This window comes from Myotis yumanensis, unplaced genomic scaffold (genome assembly GCF_028538775.1).
Source record: "Myotis yumanensis isolate MYYU_CA2020_CCGP unplaced genomic scaffold, mMyoYum1.0.hap1 SCAF_19, whole genome shotgun sequence".
In the NCBI taxonomy this organism is placed as follows: domain Eukaryota; kingdom Metazoa; phylum Chordata; class Mammalia; order Chiroptera; family Vespertilionidae; genus Myotis; species Myotis yumanensis.
In genome coordinates, this window is record NW_027223770.1 from 26,635,858 (window position 1) to 26,652,629 (window position 16,772).

The 16,772-nt window shown below is 64.7% G+C and overlaps 2 protein-coding genes across 2 annotated transcripts in view; one reads left to right on the forward strand and one right to left on the reverse strand.

The window, feature by feature from the left end:
- Nucleotides 1–762: 762 nt before the first annotated feature.
- RSPH14 (radial spoke head 14 homolog) overlaps nt 763–16,772 on the reverse strand; it is a 48,152-nt gene continuing 32,142 nt past the window's right edge. The window contains exons 5-7 of the mRNA XM_070399455.1: nt 2,726–2,951; nt 1,630–1,766; nt 763–1,036 (exon numbers count right to left, since the gene is read on the reverse strand). Of these exons, the coding sequence (XP_070255556.1) occupies nt 795–1,036; nt 1,630–1,766; nt 2,726–2,951 (605 nt within the window). The 3' untranslated portion in view covers nt 763–794. The remainder of the gene's footprint in view (nt 1,037–1,629; nt 1,767–2,725; nt 2,952–16,772) is intronic.
- GNAZ (G protein subunit alpha z) overlaps nt 8,384–16,772 on the forward strand; it is a 33,054-nt gene continuing 24,665 nt past the window's right edge. Inside the window, exon 1 of the mRNA XM_070399454.1 lies at nt 8,384–8,554. The gene's annotated coding sequence lies outside the window, so the exon portion shown is untranslated. The remainder of the gene's footprint in view (nt 8,555–16,772) is intronic.

Below are 16,772 nucleotides of genomic sequence, written 5' to 3' on the forward strand. Positions count from 1 at the left end.
TGTTTCTCTCTCATCGATGTTTCTAACTCTCTATCTCTCTCCCTTCCTCTCTGTAAAAAATCAATAAAATATATTAAAAAAAAAAAAAGGAGCATCGCCCGGGGCTTATCCCTGGGAGGGCCGCGGACAGCGGACAGCGCACCCCCCAGCCAGAGCGCACACCCGGTGACACTTTTTTTTTTTTTTTTTGGTTAATCCTCATCCGAGGATATTTTTCCATTGATTTTTAGAGGGAATGGAAGGGAGAGGGAGAGACAGAAAGAAACATCGATGTGAGAGACACAGCAATTGGTCGCCTCCTGCACACGCCCCAACCAGGGCCCGGAACCTGCAACCGAGGTGCATGCCCTTGACCGGAATCGAACCCGGGACCCTTCCGTGCGAGGGCCGAAGCTCCTGGCCAGGGATGGGGTGACACTTTTGACCTTCCTGCTACCAGTGTGGGGAGGGGGCAGCCCTGGCTGAGCAAGGCCATGCCCAGCCACACCCGTGGGCCTGGTCAGTCGGTGTCCAAAGCTGGGGTAATGCCTGGTGTCCAGCTGTGTTTCTCCCCCACCCCCCAACTCCCTTTCCTCATGTGTTGTCCCTGGAAGGCTCAGTCCTGCCCTCTGCCACCTGTGACCTGGCCCTTTGGGCCGGGCATGTCCTCTTTGGCAGGAGAGAGAGAGAGAGAGAGAGAGAGAGAGAGAGAGAAAGAGAGAGGTAGGTGTGACCAGGCTTCATGAACATCAAGTGACGCAGACCCGAGAGAAAGCTACTGGGCCCGTTTATTCGGGTCTGGCTGTAGGAGAGGCTCAGGGCTTCCACTCGATGACCTTGATGGCCACCTGGGCCGCCCGCTGCACAGTCTTGCTGGGGTCCTCCACTTCCAGGACTCGCAAGGCGTGCACGTGGGCCCTCAGGACCCTGCGGCCCTCGGGGGCCTCCGCCAGCATGGTGAGGGCCTTGATGGCGTTCAGGCGGGCCTTCTGCAAGGACGAGGCCAGCAGACGCAGCAGCGAGTGGATGGCGTCCGCATCCAGGGCCGCGTACTTCCCTGTGAGTGACCAGCACCAGGCGTTCCCTCGGGGCCTCTGCCCACTTCCTCTCACCACCCCCTCTCCAGGCCTCCCCCAGCCTCCAGCCTGCGTGTCCTCCGGGGAGGCGCTCCCTCCTTTACCCCCACGCAGGCCCCTGCCACCCTTCTGCCTCCAGCCCAGGGCAGGCCCCGTCCTCTCCTGCCCCTCCAGCCCCCTAACTGGCCTCTCCCCTTCCGTCCTGGTGGCTGTCCCTCGACCCCCCCCCCCCCTTACAAGGCAGCACAGTGGCCTCTTAAAAAGGAACATCCAGCCCCGCTGGGCGTGGCTCAGTGGTTGAGCGTCAACCCAGGAACCAAGAGGCCACCAGTTCGATTCCTGGTTGTGGGCTCGATCCCCAGTGTGGGGAGTGCAGAAGGCAAGCCGATCCATGACCCTCTCATCACTGGTGTTTCTCTCTCTCTCTCTCCCTCTCCACTTCTTTCTGAAATAAAAGAAAAGCTGGGCAGGGTAGCCAACATGCTGGCAGGCTGTGGTGACCCCCCACACACACGCCACTCCCACCACCAGGCCCCCACCCGCCCACCTGGACCCCCAGCCCCGGCCGCCTCACCTTCCGTGGTCACCGTGGCGTACATGAGGGCGCCCGCGGCGTTGGCCTTCACCTCCTCCACCGGGTCCCTCAGCAGGTGCACCAGGATGGGGATGACGTCATGCCGCCACATCTGCTTCTTGCCCTCCAGAGGGATGCTGGGCCAGAGAGGGGACAGCTCGGGGGCTTTGCTCGGGTGGAGCAAGGGAGCAGGACCTCGGGCCAGCCGAGGGGACACCAGAGACAAGGCCTTGTACTGGGACCATCTCTGTGGTCGGGTCTGGCCAAGGCCTGGGCCCCAGCATGCAAGGGAGCATTGACGGGAAGTCGATCCTCATTCCTACACCCAGACCATCCGGGAGCCTGGCCGGGGCCGCTAACGGCGAGACCACCCGGAGCCAGGGGGCGACGGAGCCTAGCCCTAAGGTATCACGGGAAGAAACCTGATGAATCCCGGCCCAACACAGAGGAGCAGGACCGGGGTGAGGGGGGAACCACAGGGAGACTCGTTCTGTCTCCCTAAGAAGCCCAGCTGCCAGGACCGAAGCCACGCAAACAGCAGCCACCTCAGGCGAGATGACCTTTTTGGTCACTTGTTAAAATATATATTTGTATTCATTTCGTAGAGGAAGGGAGAAGGAGAGCGAGAGGAACATCCATGATGAGAGAGAATCATGGATCGCTGCCTCCTGCACGCCCCACACTGGGGATCAAGCCCACAACCCGGGCCTGTGCCCTGACCGGGAATCGAACCGTGACCTCCTGATTCACAGGTCACCACTCACCCCCTGAGCCCCGCCGGCCGGGCTGTTTGGTCACTTTCAATCCTGGCATCGCAGGACGCTGTGAGCGTGAAAGTGGTGGATTCCGGGAGAGCCTCAGCCCCCGGGCCTCCGTGGGGAGGGGTCCTGTGCATGGTGAGGTGGGGAGCAGCAGCCCTGGCCCCTCCCCGCCCACTCTGTGCCAGGGGCACCCCTCCCTCCTGCGCTGCAACACCAGGACAGTCTCCCCAGGGACCGACGTGCTGCATGTCTCGGTGCGGGGAGAGGGGGCAGCGCTCCCCGCTGTGAGGCCGGCCAGGGCCGCCCGCCCGCCCGCTCCGTCCGGTCCGCCTCACCTGACCGCCATGAGCGTGCGGGCGGCCTTGCAGCGGATGTTGTCGTTGGGGCTGAGCAGCTTCTCCTTGAGGAAGGGCACCACGCGGCTGTGGAGCGCCTCGGTGGCGTCCTCCTGCAGGCAGGCCGCCAGCGTGTCCAGCAGGATCTCCTGGATGTACTCCTCCTCCCGGTGCAGCTTGCGCACCAGCAAGGGGATCAGGCCGCTGCTGAGGATGCCCTTGGCCCCTGCGGGGACGGAGAGCGCACTGAGGGGCCGCCCTGCCCCCACCACGCCGGGGGCCACGCAGGGGTGAGGCCAGTCCTGCAGGAGGCTGCGGGTGGCAGGCAGGGGTGGGATCCACGAGGCCCCAGAGGACCCGGGAAGGTACCAGCCTTTGGTCACCCTTTTATTAAGATATATATTGTTACTGATTTCAGAGAGTGGAGAGAGAGAGAGAGAAAGAGAGAGAGAGAGAGAGAGAGAGAGAGAAACATCAATGAGGAGAGAGAATCATGGATCAGCTGCCTTCTGCATGCCCCCTACTGGGGATGGAGCTCACAACCCGGGCCTGTGCCCTGACCTCCTGGTTCATAGGTTGATGCTCAGCCACTGAGCCCCGCCGGTCGGGCGAGCCAAGGGTCTGGAAGTGTCCCAAGGAGGGGCTCCACGTGGCGTGGCTGGGGCACTGGTGCCGGGAGAAGCCCGAGGCGGTGGGCCTGCCTCAGGAGGGGCTCAGCCTGGCTCCTTCCAGCCCGAGTCCCTCCTGGGGAATGTCTGCGAAGGCTGCCGGAGGAGGACCCAGAACCGGCCCGGTGGCACCCCTAGGGGCCCCACTCCCACGTGCCCAGAGCAGCACTCAAGGGGTAGTGAGCAGGACGCCACCAGGGGGCACAACCCTTCCCCAGGGCGCAAGGGCGGCTGTCACTGCCGCTCACAGCCCACCGTGCCCTGCCCCCCATCAGCTCCCACCGCAGTCCCACAGAGGCAGCCGCCGGGCAAGCACCTCTCTGCCGCCTCCCCAGCTAAACCTTCTAATTTACTCCAGAGACAAGTAAACAGGTTCATTAGCCTAAAGGTCTCCAGTGCCAATTAGCACCAGGGTTTCCTCTTTGAAGGCATCCCCGGTCCTTTTCTCAAAGGAATGGCAGCCCGGGGTGAGGGGTGCGGTGAGAGGGGTCAGCGGACGGCAGAGCCAGCAGCGCCCGGGCCCGGCCGCTTCTCACTGGGGTGGGGAGCAGCCATTTGTTCGTGGGTCTCAACGCCAGGAAGAGCAGCTTCCTGATTGCTGAGTCCGGGGCTTTTTACGATTTACTAAACACGGATCCAAAAAAAAAGCTTAAGTTGGATCCTCACTGTGTCCAGCTGTGTGACCCTGAACAAGGCGCTGAGCCTCTCTGAGCCTGGCTTCCTCATGCCTATCTGGTGCCGGGGGAGGGTGCGATGCCAACGGGGTAGCAGGTGGGAACGGGCTCTGTGCAAGGACTGTCGCCGTAGGCCCAGGACATCGGGCCCAGCACAGCAACAGTCCCCCGAATTCCACCAACTCGGAGTCCCTGCTGCAAGCAAGAGCCTGCGGGAGGGCGGCGGGGGGGGGGTGGGGGGGGTGGGGGGGGGCGCGGAGTGGATACACAGGCAGAAGCTGTACAGTCCCCGCCCCCCAGGCCGCCTCTCTGGACAGACCCCTGCCCGACGCACCCCGAGGCCTCCTGCTCCTGCTCCTGCTGCGCTTCCCCTGCAGGCCCCGCCCGCAGGCTCCCGACCTGCCCCAGGCCTGGGTCCCTCTCAGCCCAGCTCCCAGTGGAGAGGCCCCAAGTCCACTTTCCAAGAAGGACTCTGCTGGCTGCTGAGGGAGAGGGTCCGGCTGGCACCTGAGCGAGGCTGTGGGGTGGGGGTGGGGGGGGAATTTGTGCATCATCATCATCCGGTCAGGGCTTGACTGTGGCTTCCCGTGCTATAGGGTCTGGCCTTCTAGGGAAACCCAGGGACAGCGACTGCTGCCGGAGCCATGGCGGGGGTGGGGGGGGGTGGGGGGGGGGGTGTGCTTGTGGGGAGGCGGCACACAGGGAGGCGGTCGAAGTCAGAAAGTCGCGATATTGGCCCTGGCCTATTTGGCTCAGTGGATAGAGTGTCGGCCTGTAAACAGAGGGTCCCAGGTTCAATTCCAGTCAAGGGCACGTACCTCACTTGCAGGCTCCTCCCCAGCCCGGGGCCTTGGTCGGGGCACATGTAGGAGGCAACCCATCGACGTGTTTCTCCCACATCGATATTTCGCTCTGACTTTCCCTCTCTCTTCCACTCTTAAAAAATCAATGGAAACATATCCTCGGGAGAGGATTAAAACAAATAAATAAAGTTGTGGTACTGGAGGTCGTCACCACCCATGCTCCCCACCTGGATGAGGAAACCGAGGCCCAGAGAGGCAACTCACGTGCCCAAGGCCACACAGCGGCCGGGCCAGGCCGGGCCCCCGGCTCCCCGGGCCTCCTTCCTCGGGCATTCGTCTTGGGCCTCCGCCTGCAGAATGCTGAGCATGGGGACCGGTTCGTTTTGAGACGGAGGGAGAAAATTAAAAATAAAATGCGTGCCGTGTGTGCCTCGCTGCTCGTTCACTTAGCTGCTTCTCAGCTAAAAGGAGAGTCGGGCCTGGCTATTTATAACTAACCCAGATCCGCAAAGGCATGTTCAAATGTGTGTGTGTGGGGGGGGGGGGGGTGCAGAGACCCCGGGGAAACAAACTGGAGAGGCCCAGCTGGCCCCCCACAGCCTGAGAACAGGCCGGCAGGGGTTGGGGGGACAGGACAGGTGGGCCACGCAGCCACGTCCGCCAGCAGGGGACCATCACCAGAGGCCCGTAGGCCGCAAGCCACCACCGCCCACCCCTGGGGGAGTGGGGAGACAGGTGGAGCGTCCGCGAGGACCTGTCCTTACAACACAGGTTGCCACGTGTGTAGATGAGGAATTCCAGGGTCCCGGGGACCTGGATGGGCAGGGAGGGAGGCTCGGGGAGCTGGGCCTCGGCGGGCGGAAGGGTGAGGGCACGAGCCACCAGTGTTTGGGGAGGCCCTGGTTCAGCCTGGCTGGGTACGTTCAGCGGCTGATGAGCCAGAAAGCTCCGCCGGGATTGGGGGTCACCACGTCCACAGGTGGACCCCCACTTCGGTTGTGGTTTGGGCATTTCCTGGGGGAGGGGTTCCTGCTGCCCCCGCGGGCTCTCAGCCCGCTGCCCCTGCTGGGTTGGCGAGATGCCGCCAGGTGGGTTCGCCACCAGGGCCCTACCCCTCTTCCCACCAGAGCCCCGGCTGTTGTCTCTGGTCCTGTTGTCCTGGCAGTAAGGACTCACCACGGAGCGCTGGCCCTGCCTGGGGACCCCACATCTGTGCCAGCACCCTGGGCCCACCTCGACTCACAGTGACTCGCCTTGTATGGCCCCCCTGCTCTGAACCCCTGGCACACCGCCCCCACCCCTGTGCCTGCCGTGGCTCCTGGGGACCCTTCTCCGTCTTCGGCTTACTCAGCCTCGCTCCCCAAGGCACGGGACATGGCTCCCCATGTCTTCCTTCTCGAGACACGCCCTGCCCAGGGCTCTGGGGCCCTTCACACCCTGTTTCCTGGCCTCCTCTCCAGCTGCTCCTCCAACCGCGTAGCCAGCGCCACCCCTTCCTCCGGCACCTCCTACGGCCCCCTGATGTCTCTGCTTTATTTTCTCGGGACTGACTACTTGTCATCTTTGTCCTCTGGTTCTGCATGTTAGGACAACTCACACGATGGGAGCATGCCTGCTGTAAATGTAAAACAAAATATTGTCTTCCTCCCTCTCAAATTTAAAAAAACTAACCAGAGCCCGGCTGGCACAGCTCGGTGGTTGAGCATCGATCCACGAACCAGGAGGTCAGTGCACAGGCCCGGGTTGCAGGCTCGATCCCCAGTGTGGGACGTGCAGGAGGCAGTCGATCCATGATTCTCTCCCCTCATTGATGCATCTCTCTCTCCCTCTCCCTTCCTCTCTGAAATCAATATATATATATTTAAACTAACCTTAAAACTCTCCAGTGGGTCTCAGGCCAATGCCCCCAATTCTACACACGGGCCACCCGACTGGCATGACTGTGCCAGCCCCACCGCAGCCTAGTGTTAGCACATCCTCACACTCACTGGTCCTCTCTGGGGTCCGCCAGGCCTCACGCCCCTCCATGCCCAGTGCCTTCCCCACCTTGGAACATGCTTCTCTCCTGCCCCCAGTCACGGGCCACTGCCCCTCCTGCTGTCCCACTGCCCAGTGCTTCCCCGGCCACAGGCCCCCAGGCCCCTGGTGGGTCTTCGCTATCAAGCCCCAAACAACTGTCATGGTGGATTATGTCCTGCTGTCCCCCTCTGCCCCGCAGACAGGGGGGTCTAGCAGGCAGGGCTGGGTCTGTCAAAACCCTAGACTTGTGCCTGGTGCAGAGGCCATCAATAAGGGCTGCCATGTGAAGGAATTCCACCGCAGAGGAATCACACCAGAGAGGTCACGGGATGATGCTGATGCCACGGTCGGTGTCCAGCGGGCAGAGCCAGATGCCCGCCTCTGTCTCCTGGCCACAGACCTGGGCTGGGGCCAACACCCCATCTACCTCTGCCAGCGGTCAGCGCCAGTGCTCCCATGCCCACGAGTGGGTGCTCCTTGTAATATGACCATGACGGCGACAAGGTCAGAGTTGGCTTGGAGCGCCTGCATTTCACCAGCGATGCTCTAGGAGGGACAAAGCTCCGCTAGGATGGTGGAGAGAAGACAGCATTTAATTTAAGCACAGGAGTGGGGCGGGGGGGACTCCTGGCGCTGAGGCCCACAGATGGGCTCTCGGACACTGAACACAGAACTGGGCAGGCTGCCCTCGGGGGCATTTGCTGAGCAGCATTCCGTGCCTTCTGCACGGGGACCCCGGCCCTCACTGGGCTGGCTCCCTCCCACCGCTCTGGTGGGAGGGGGAGGGGGGACACTTCTGGGCCCTTCTCCCTCCCCGCCCTTCCGAGGCAATCCATCTTCCGTGGTCAGAACTGCCAGGGGCCCTGAAGAGCTGGGTGGGCAAGCAAAGACGACTGAGCCCATCGCTGCACAAGCCTCGCGGGCGCAAACCTTCAGGATGTGCACGCACCTTCCACACATTCTAGCGGGTTGTGGCAACAAGTCAGGGAAGCGGGCGCCACTAGCTCCACTTTGTAAACCGGGCCCTGATAGGTCAGTCGGTGGCCCAAGGTCGCGGAGCTCAGCAAAGGCCAAGCTGAGTGTGGATTGGGGCCGGCGCGGGGCAGGGGCCATCGGCCGCTCCCAGGCTCGGGCTCCCGATCCGCTAGAAGCAGGGCCCCTGGGTGGGCGCCTCGGGGCAGCCGGGTCCCAGGGATGCCGGCGCCCGCAGCGTGGACTGGGTGGTGGCGCGCGCCCAGCTGCGGCCCCGCCCCTTCCGGCCGCCATTGGGCCGCGGAGGCGTCCATCAGCCGCTCGTACCCAATGAGCAGCGACCCAACGCTGCTGGCGGGGCGGCGGCGCCCGGCGCGTGGTCAGCGGCGGGCGCGCGGCACCCCCGCCCGCGGTTGCCTGGCAACGCGCTGCGCTCGCGGCTCCGCCCCCTGCCGGCGGCGGCGGCAGCGCGGGGCGGGCGGACCCGCGGGCGGCGGGCGGCGCGGGAGAGCGGGCGGGCGGAGGGAGCCAGGGCGGCCGGAGTGTGTGCGCCGCCCGCGGTCCGATCACGTCCCCGCGCGGGCGCTGCCACCCGCGTCGTGCGGATCGAGGGCGCCACGGCCCGCGCTCACCACCCCGCCCGCCCGCGCCGCCCGGAGCAGCTCGGCGGATGCTCGGTGCTGCGGCCCAGAGGTGAGTGAGTGGACCCGTGGCCCGCGAGTGCGGCTCAGCCTCGGGGGGCCGGGGGCGCGGCCGGGGCATCCACCCCACCCCCACCCGGGGCCCCGCCCGGGCCTTTGTGCCGTGGATCCGCCCGGGGCTGGGGGTGCCCGGTACGGAGCCTGGGATGCCCGGCTGGGGTGGGGGGCGACGAGGGCGGGGATGCCAGGGCGGTGGCCAGGGGGTGGCCGCGGGCCCAGCAGGTGCTGGGGACGGGGTACCTCCAGGCCGGGGAGCCGACGGGAGGGGGCGGCTGCGGGCCGGGATGGTGGACAGCGGCCGCGGGAGATGCCGCGCCGCCCACCCGCCCGCCAGCAGCCGCTGGTGCGGAGCAGGGGCCCGGCGACCTGCGGGCGCGGCGCTGAGGCTGGGTCTCCCTTTCGGGGGAGCGGGGAGGCGGCGACCGGGGCGGCGGGTGCGCCAACGCGGGGCCTCGGCGGAGACGTAGGAGAGGGCCCCGGAGGCCTGGGCCGGAGCGCGGATGGCTCTCGGCTCTCGGCGATCGCTCTTGCAGCGAGCAGGTTGCTCCGAGGCATTCAAACGAGCAAGAGGAGTATCGACCCGCTGCGATTTTTGCTACGTTCCTGGCTCAATATTTTTTTTCCCTTAAAAGGCGGTGGGGGTGTTTCGGGGGAGGGGTGCGAGCGCCTCGGGGCTGGGGCTCGCGATCCTGCGGGAGAGCCGAGGGGGCTCTGCCTTCAGGGCTGCGCTGCGCCCCTGGGTGATGGCAGGAGCCCGCCTGGGCCTGGAACCGGGGCTCTCGGTGACCGGGATGGAAAGGCAGCCGCGTCTGAGGATGCAGGGACCCGCCTGGTGCCTGGTAGGGAAGTTGGCCGCGCTTCAGGAGACAGCCCAGCCCCTGGCCGGCTTTTTTTTCTGCCCAAGTGATTGCCCTGCCCTGGGGACCGAGTCCCGCTGCCCTGGCTCTGTCTGGAGGTGGCTCCGTGGCCAAATTCGATTAAGCAAATATTTACTGAGCTTTTGCTGCCCCCCCCCCCCCCCGGGCCTGACGCTGGGGTACGAGTGGACTGGCCTGCCCTCCAGGGACTGACTCACCACCCCACGGGGGAGCAGTGTCTTTGCTCAGATAACCCCAACCCTGAGTGTGGGTTTGGGGGGGTCTCAGGAGGGGACCTCAAAGAGGTGATCCAGGCGGGGGTCAGACAGGCCTGTGGACAAAGTGGCATTTGAACTGGAGCTTGAAGGGCACGGGCACAGTTGGGGTGGGCATTGCAGGCAGAGGGGGGAACGCGGACCAGGGCACAGGAGCTGGGGCAGTCGGGTCTGTGGGGCGCAGAGGGAGTGCTTGGGGAGCCCTAGGTGTGGCCGGAGAGGTGGGGGGGGGCCGCGCAGGGGCCGAGGGAGCTGGGGTGAGAGCCACCCCATTGCTTGTCCGCTGTGGCTCTGTCTGTGAGAGCCGGGGTCCCCCCATCTGTCAAAGGGGGCGGCTAGCTGTGTACTCCAGGAGCTGGCGCGAGCCCAGGGCAGAGCTGGAAAGGCCTGGGGGAGCTCCTAGCAGCCTGGGGCTACCTTTCCAGGCACCTCGGCCCTTGGGCAAGGCCTGGGAACCGGGTAACCACCCACCTGGCCCCCCCTCCCAGCCAGGATGGAGGGTGGTGTTTAGCTGTTGTCCCTCCGGGGCGTGGACATCAGGGAGCAGTAGCCGTGGAGGCCTGGGAGTCTCCGAGCCGGGGCTGTGGCTCGGGAGGGCCTGGCCACGCTCGCTCGCCCGCCCGTGCTCAGAGGAGTGGTGTGCCTTCAGCCACGAGACACGGGTGTCTGGTTTAAAACTCTCCTGCGTTCCGCTCGCTCAGACCTGGTCTGCTGAGACGGGGGGTGAATAAGTCATGCCCCCTCCCCCCCAGAAGGCCAGGTCACCTCTGCCCTCCGCCTGTGTGCTCTCTGGCTCCCAGACCCACCCCAGACCCCCCCCCCCCTCCACACACACTTTCAGCTTTGGGGGGAGGCCCAGGGGGCTGTGGTGAGAACACACAGCCCAGCTGCCCATTGGGGGGCTTCCCTCTGTGCCTGTGGCTCGCTCTGGGGGGCCTGCCAGGGTCTCTAAATTTGGGACACAGGGAATACATTCCTCCCTCTGTCCCAGCTGCTCAGCGCTTCTGTCTCCTGGGGTCCCAGGAGGGAAATCGCCGTGGTCTGGTTCTCGGGAGCTTTTAGGGCGATGCCGGGCACTCCAGGTACCCGGGTGGGGTGGGCTTGGGGAGACGGCCCAGGGTCCCTGCAGAGAGGCCAGTGGGAGGGGGCGCCCAGTCGCAGGGAAGGCAGGCCAGGCTCGGGGTGTGGCCTCGGCGTGGTTGGGTTGTGGGTACCTGCGATGACAGCGCTCCGGCCTTACCCCCGGGTGTGAGGACGAGGCAGCCTGTGCTGCCCCACACCAGCCCGCAGATCTGAAACCCGGTGCCCTAAGGGCATTCTCGCTGCAGCTGACCAGGGGGCGCAGGAACTCTGAAGGAGGCAGATTAGCCGCTGCCCCAGGAAGGAAACCTGGGGAGCCCAGTTCCCCGAGGCAGTCCTTGGAGCACAGGCTGGGCAGGAAGGAGGGCGAAGGAAATGGACAGGCATTGGGCAGCCGCTGTATCAGCCCCAGGCAGCAGCCTAAGGGCGGCCTGACACAGCTTGTGCAGATGGGCAGGGCCGCTGGGCAGGCGGGGGGAGGGCCCAGCTCCCCGCAGGGTCGGGCGGGGAGGGCAGAGCTCCAGGTGAGGCGCAGACCTGGGTCAGGACCTGGCCCGTCCCTGTCCTCTGAGCCACCTTGTCCTCACCCATAAACAGAGCCAAAGTCCCTGCACAGGCCCCCACTTCCCCAGCACAGGTTCCCCCCCCCCCCGCCCCCCTCAGATTTGGCCCCGTGAACTCACAGGGACTGTCTGCCGGGCCTGGGAGGAGACTGACGCCCTCACAGGCTGTTCATTCAGTCGTTCCTCCGGCTAATATTTACCGCACCTGCCAAGGGCTGGGCCCTGTGCCAGGCACAGGGACACGCGGAGCAGAACCGACGCGGCGTCCACTCTGTGCACCCACATCAGACAGGAGGCCGGCCCAGCACGTGGGTAACTGAATGCGGGGAAGGATGGGCGTCCGCGCAGGGCCGTGGCGGAGCCATGGGCGAGGCGGGTGACTGACAGAAGAGCCCCAGGAGAGGGGATGGCAGGTGCGAACGCACGCACGGGGCCCCACGGGAAGTCCACGTGGCTGCAGCCCAGGAGGGGGGAGGGGCTGCGGAGCAGGTCAGGGAGGGCTCTGCAGGCCCCAGGGAAGCTGGAAGCCCTGCGGCTTTGGAACAGACACTTGAGCTCATTTCACTTTCAAAAGACCCGCCTGGCTGCTGGGCGCGGGGGCCAGGCCGGAAGGCAGTGAGGGGCTGTTGTGGCATTTGGGGTGAGGGGGCTGCTGACCAGGGGGGCATTCAGTGGGACCTGCTGCTGGAGAGGCGGCGAGAAGAGCTCAGAGAGGTCGGGGCTGGCATTGGGGAGCGGACGGGGCAGACTCAGCTGGAGGGGCAGGGCCCCGGGCGTCGTTCAGACCCTGCAGGACATGGTGCACGTGGCGGTCAGAGGGGAGAGTCTGGGAGGGACAGGAACCTGGAGTCTGGCGCCAAGTGTGTGGGAAGCCAGGGGCCGGCCGAGGTCAGGTGGGGATGGAGGGCAGGTGGGGCCAGGAGGCGGGGCCAGGCCTCGAGGCCTCCACTGCCCCCCCTGTGAGCTGAGAAGGTTCTCCAGACCGGAGACTGGGGAGGACTGACGAGCAAGGGAGACGGGAGCGCAGTGCAGAGGCCACGCCTGGGTCTGTCTGCCCCGGAGGGTGGGTTCCGCACAGACACCACGCGGACACGGGGTTCATGGCGACTTGTAACATGGCCAGGACAGGCCGCATAATGTGTAGGGCCCTCGCTAAAAATTATGAAGCACCGGGGCCGGTGTGGCTCAGTGGCTGAGCGTCGACCTGTGAACCAGGAGGTCAGGGTTCGATTCCCGGTCAGGGCACAGGCCCAGGTTGCAGGCTCGATCCCCAGTGTGGGGCGTGCAGGAGGCAGCCGATCCATGATTCTCTCTCACCATTGATGTTTCTCTCTCTCCCTCTCCCTTTCTCAATAAAAATATATATATATTTTTAAATGATGAAGCATTTCAGGACAGTGAGAGCAGAGCATTGCCCCAGGCGCGGGGCCCTGGTGGTGGCGGCTGCGAGGACGGTGCCATCACCCTCTGTCCCTCCATCTGCCTCCCTCGGGCTGGTGGACTGTGTGTGGCACTTGGGGCCACTGGGGTTGGTCAGAGCCACCTTCCGAGCCCCACCCCCGCCTCCTGAATGTGGTTTCTCCCCCCTCTGCCCCTTGACCCCCCGCAGCCTCTGGCGGGAGCCACAGGCCTTCGCGCCCTGTGGTCAGGCCCCGGGCAGGCGCAGTGGGCAGCCTCACCCAACAATGGCTTCCTTGCGTTCGTCTCTTTTCAGAGGAGCCTGCGACATCACAGAGCTCTGAGTTGTCTGCTTCTAAACGAGGGTGGAACTCTCTTAGAGACATCCCTGGAGGATCCACCAAAAAGTGCTACGAAGCGAGGCTGTTAAAACCATGGTGCAGGGAGGGTCTTTTTTTATTTAATTTTTTAAAATTGATTTCAGAGGAAGGCAGAGGGGAAAAGGAGACAGAAACATCAGTGATGAGAGGGAGTCATTGATCAGCTGCCTCCTGCACATCCCCCGCTGGGGATCGAACCCACAACCCGGGCATGTGCCCTGACCGGAATCAAACCCTGACCTCCTGGTTCATAGGTCAACGCACAGCCACTGAGCCACACTGGCCGGGCCGGGAGGGTCTTTACAAACCGCGTCAGGCCCCACACTCCTTCCAGGAGCCTCTAAGCCAGTGGTTCTCAACCTTCCTAATGCCGCGACCCTTTAATACAGTTCCTCATGTTGTGGTGACCCCCAACCATAACATTATTTTCGTTGCTACTTTATAACTGTAATGTTGCTACTGTTATGAATCGTCATGTAAATATCTGATATGCAGGATGTACTTTCATTGTTACAAATTGAACATAATTAAAGCATAGTGATCAATCACAAAAACATTATGTAATTATAGATGTGTTTTCCGATGGTCTTAGGCGACCCCTGTGAAAGGGTCGTTCGACCCCCAAAGGGGTCGAGACCCGCAGGTTGAGAACCGCTGCTCTAAGCAGAAACCCGCCCGGTGTCTCCCCGAGGGCCTGTCCTGGGTGGTGGTCGGAGCAGACCCTCCAGGAAGGGACCCTGCCCACTGAGCACCCCCAGCCCTGGCGGGGTGGGGGCTGACCTCCCCCCGAGGCCTGCCCCCGAGTCATGGAGGTCACGGCCGAGTTGAGTGGAGGAGAGAGGGCCCCAGTGCACCGTCCCCCGGAGCCCAAGTGCACGCCCAGGCGTTCTCGGGGAGCACGGTGGACTGCTGGGTTACGGGGGGCAGGAGCCTTTCGGTGGGGCTGGGGGACACAGAAGCTCACTTTACCCTCCACAGCCAGCTCTGCCAGGAGGGGCTGTCTCACCTCCATTTTCCCCTCCCAGTTAAGGGGACCGAGACCTGGGGAGACAGGGGCTTTCCCGAGTGGGTGACCGGCTGGGCCCCGGGCAAGGTGCACAGCCCGGGTGGCCCCCCTCCCTCAGGGGCCTGCCCGACGGGTTCACTCCTGAGCCAGAGGCAGGCGGGCTGCCTGACGGGTTCTCACGCTGGTACCACAGGCCCAGGTCCCGGCATCCGGGATTGGATGCCTCGGGCTGACGCCGGGCCCCTCAGTGACATGGAATGACTTGGTGGGGCCTTGGCCAGACTCAGGGATCCACATAGTGGGGACGTATAGAGGCACGTCCATGGAAAAGAAGATCCTGGCGGGGAAAGGACCGCTGCCCACGGGAGCCTGTGATGGTGGGATGGCCTTTCCCAGTGGCCTCTGCACCCAAGAGCAGCTCGGCCGGGCAGCTCAGTGCGGGGGACAGGGCGCTGGATGGACAGTCGGGAGCCCTGGGTTCTAGTCCCGGCCCTGCCTGTGCCGCTGGTGCTGGCGCATCGTCCTCTCCACTCTCTGGACCTCAGCGTCCTCTTTCCATTGGTCCCGGTCAAGGGTGCAGACGGTTTTCGCTTCTTATACCGACTCTGGGGCGGCTGCCCAGCGCACAGCGTGGAGAAGGGTCTGCGGCTGCGCTGTGGCTCAGAAGGAAGGCAGTCATGGTCGCTGAGCCCTGTCTGCGGGAGGGATCCGAGGCAGGCTTTGGGGGTGTCGCCCGGGACTGGCCACCCCTGCCACGCCCTCAGCCTTGCCCAGCAGCTTCCGCTCATCCTTCATCTCCCTTTACGTGGCCCATCTCTCAGGACACGCACCCTGACCCCAGGTTAGGGGAGGACCCGACGTCCTCCTCCGTGCTCCCCAGCGGCATCACGAGTCTGACTGGGTCATTGTGAACTGTCTGTGCCCAGGCTGAGGGAGGGAGCCTGGGCCCAGCTCGGCCCCGCACAGAGGCACCTGCGGATCGGTCGGGAGACCAGATGCCCACAGAAACCTGCTCCCCTAACCTGTGCGGCTTAGGCTCTCGGCGTCGTAGGAGGGGACAGCACAGGAGGAGGGAGGGGGTGACCAAGGCCATGGGCAGGGTGGAGCGGTGGGGAGGGGGCCAGGCTGGGGACGGGGCCGTCTCCACATGAGGAACCGGCTCTGAGGCCATCCACCGCCGAGCTGACTAAGGACCTGGCCGGGTGCCTGCCCCTCCCCTGCCCACCTCTTTGTGGCACCACCTCTGACCCCAGCTGCCCCAGTTGTGTGTGACCTCTGGCCTGCCCAACCCATCCCCTCTGGCTTCCTGTGGCCCCATGAGGTGACCACCAGCTGGCCTGCTCCCCGTCCCTGTCAGTGCGTGTGGCTTCGGTAGCCCTGTCCCTGGGCTGGGCTCCAGCGCGGCCGCCCCCCTCCCCCCACCCTGCTCACAGCCTTCCGTTACTTCCGATGTGCTGTGCAAACATATTTCTCGATAAAATGCTGGGAAGAAAAATAGAGTGTTGCCTCCATTATCCAATTTCTGATTAATCAAACTCTCTTTGTCCTCTGCCAAAATCTATTCATTTCCCTTAAACACTGGGCGAGCGCCAAGCATCGATTCCCTCTGTGATAGCACCACCCACACAGGCCCATCCCCGCCCCGCCCTGCCCTGCGGCGGGGAGGAGGGGCCCTGGTACCCCAACACCACCCGCCTCTTCCAGGAACCCCGGCAGCCTCGCCGCACGCACCATCTCTGCTCCAGCTCTGGGTGCGAGGGCTGGTCTTGGTCACTACGGGGCCTCGGTCTCCAGGGGTGTCAGCCTTCTCTTGCTGGCTATTCCGGGGCTCTCCCGGGGCAGGACGAGGGGTGGAGGACCGAGCAGGTGTGAAAGGTGCAGCCACTGTGGCGGCCAGGACAAGCCGAAGGGGAGCTGCAGCCCAGGCTGGGGGGCGGGGGGGCAGTGTCCCTGGCAGAGGAGGCTGGAGCTGGGCGGGAAGGGTGAGGGCGGGGCTGGTAAACGGGCCTCGGGGTGGGGGTAGGGCACGCATTCAGTGGCAGCAACCGAAGCCCAGTCCTAACGGGTTCACCAGATGAAGGACACCCTGGCTGGGGGCTGGGGGCTGGGGGCCGGGGGCTGGGGGCCGGGGCCGGGCAATATCCAAGTTTGCTCAGGCCGGGCGAGAGGCGCCTGCACATTTGCCGTGCCCATCTGGTTAAAGCAGAGGCCCCGCCCAGTCCAGGGGCCTGGTGGATCGCCACGAGCACCTTCGCTATGGAAACCAGGGAACCAGGTCCCCCCCCCCCCCCCAGCCAGGGGTCCTCCATTGGCTCGTAGTGGAGGCGCACCTCCCCGTGCAGGGTGCCTCCCTCCCCTTGGACGCGGAACCTTCTGCTTTCTTTCTTTCTCTCCTCCTGGCCTGATTTCCTCCTGAGTCACTGTTCCCAGGCGATGCTATCACGGCTCGTCTGGGCAGCCTTGGCGGCTGTGGACACGTGGTGGAGGGCACCCAGAGCCTCGGGACTGTGGGGGCCACAGGGGAGCCTCCAGCATCTGCAGCAGCACCCCAGGGCAGAGGCACCCAGAGCCTCGGGACTGTGGGGGCCACAGGGGAGCCTCCGGCATCTGCAGCAGCACCCCAGGGCGGAGGCTGCCTCGCCCAGGCAGAG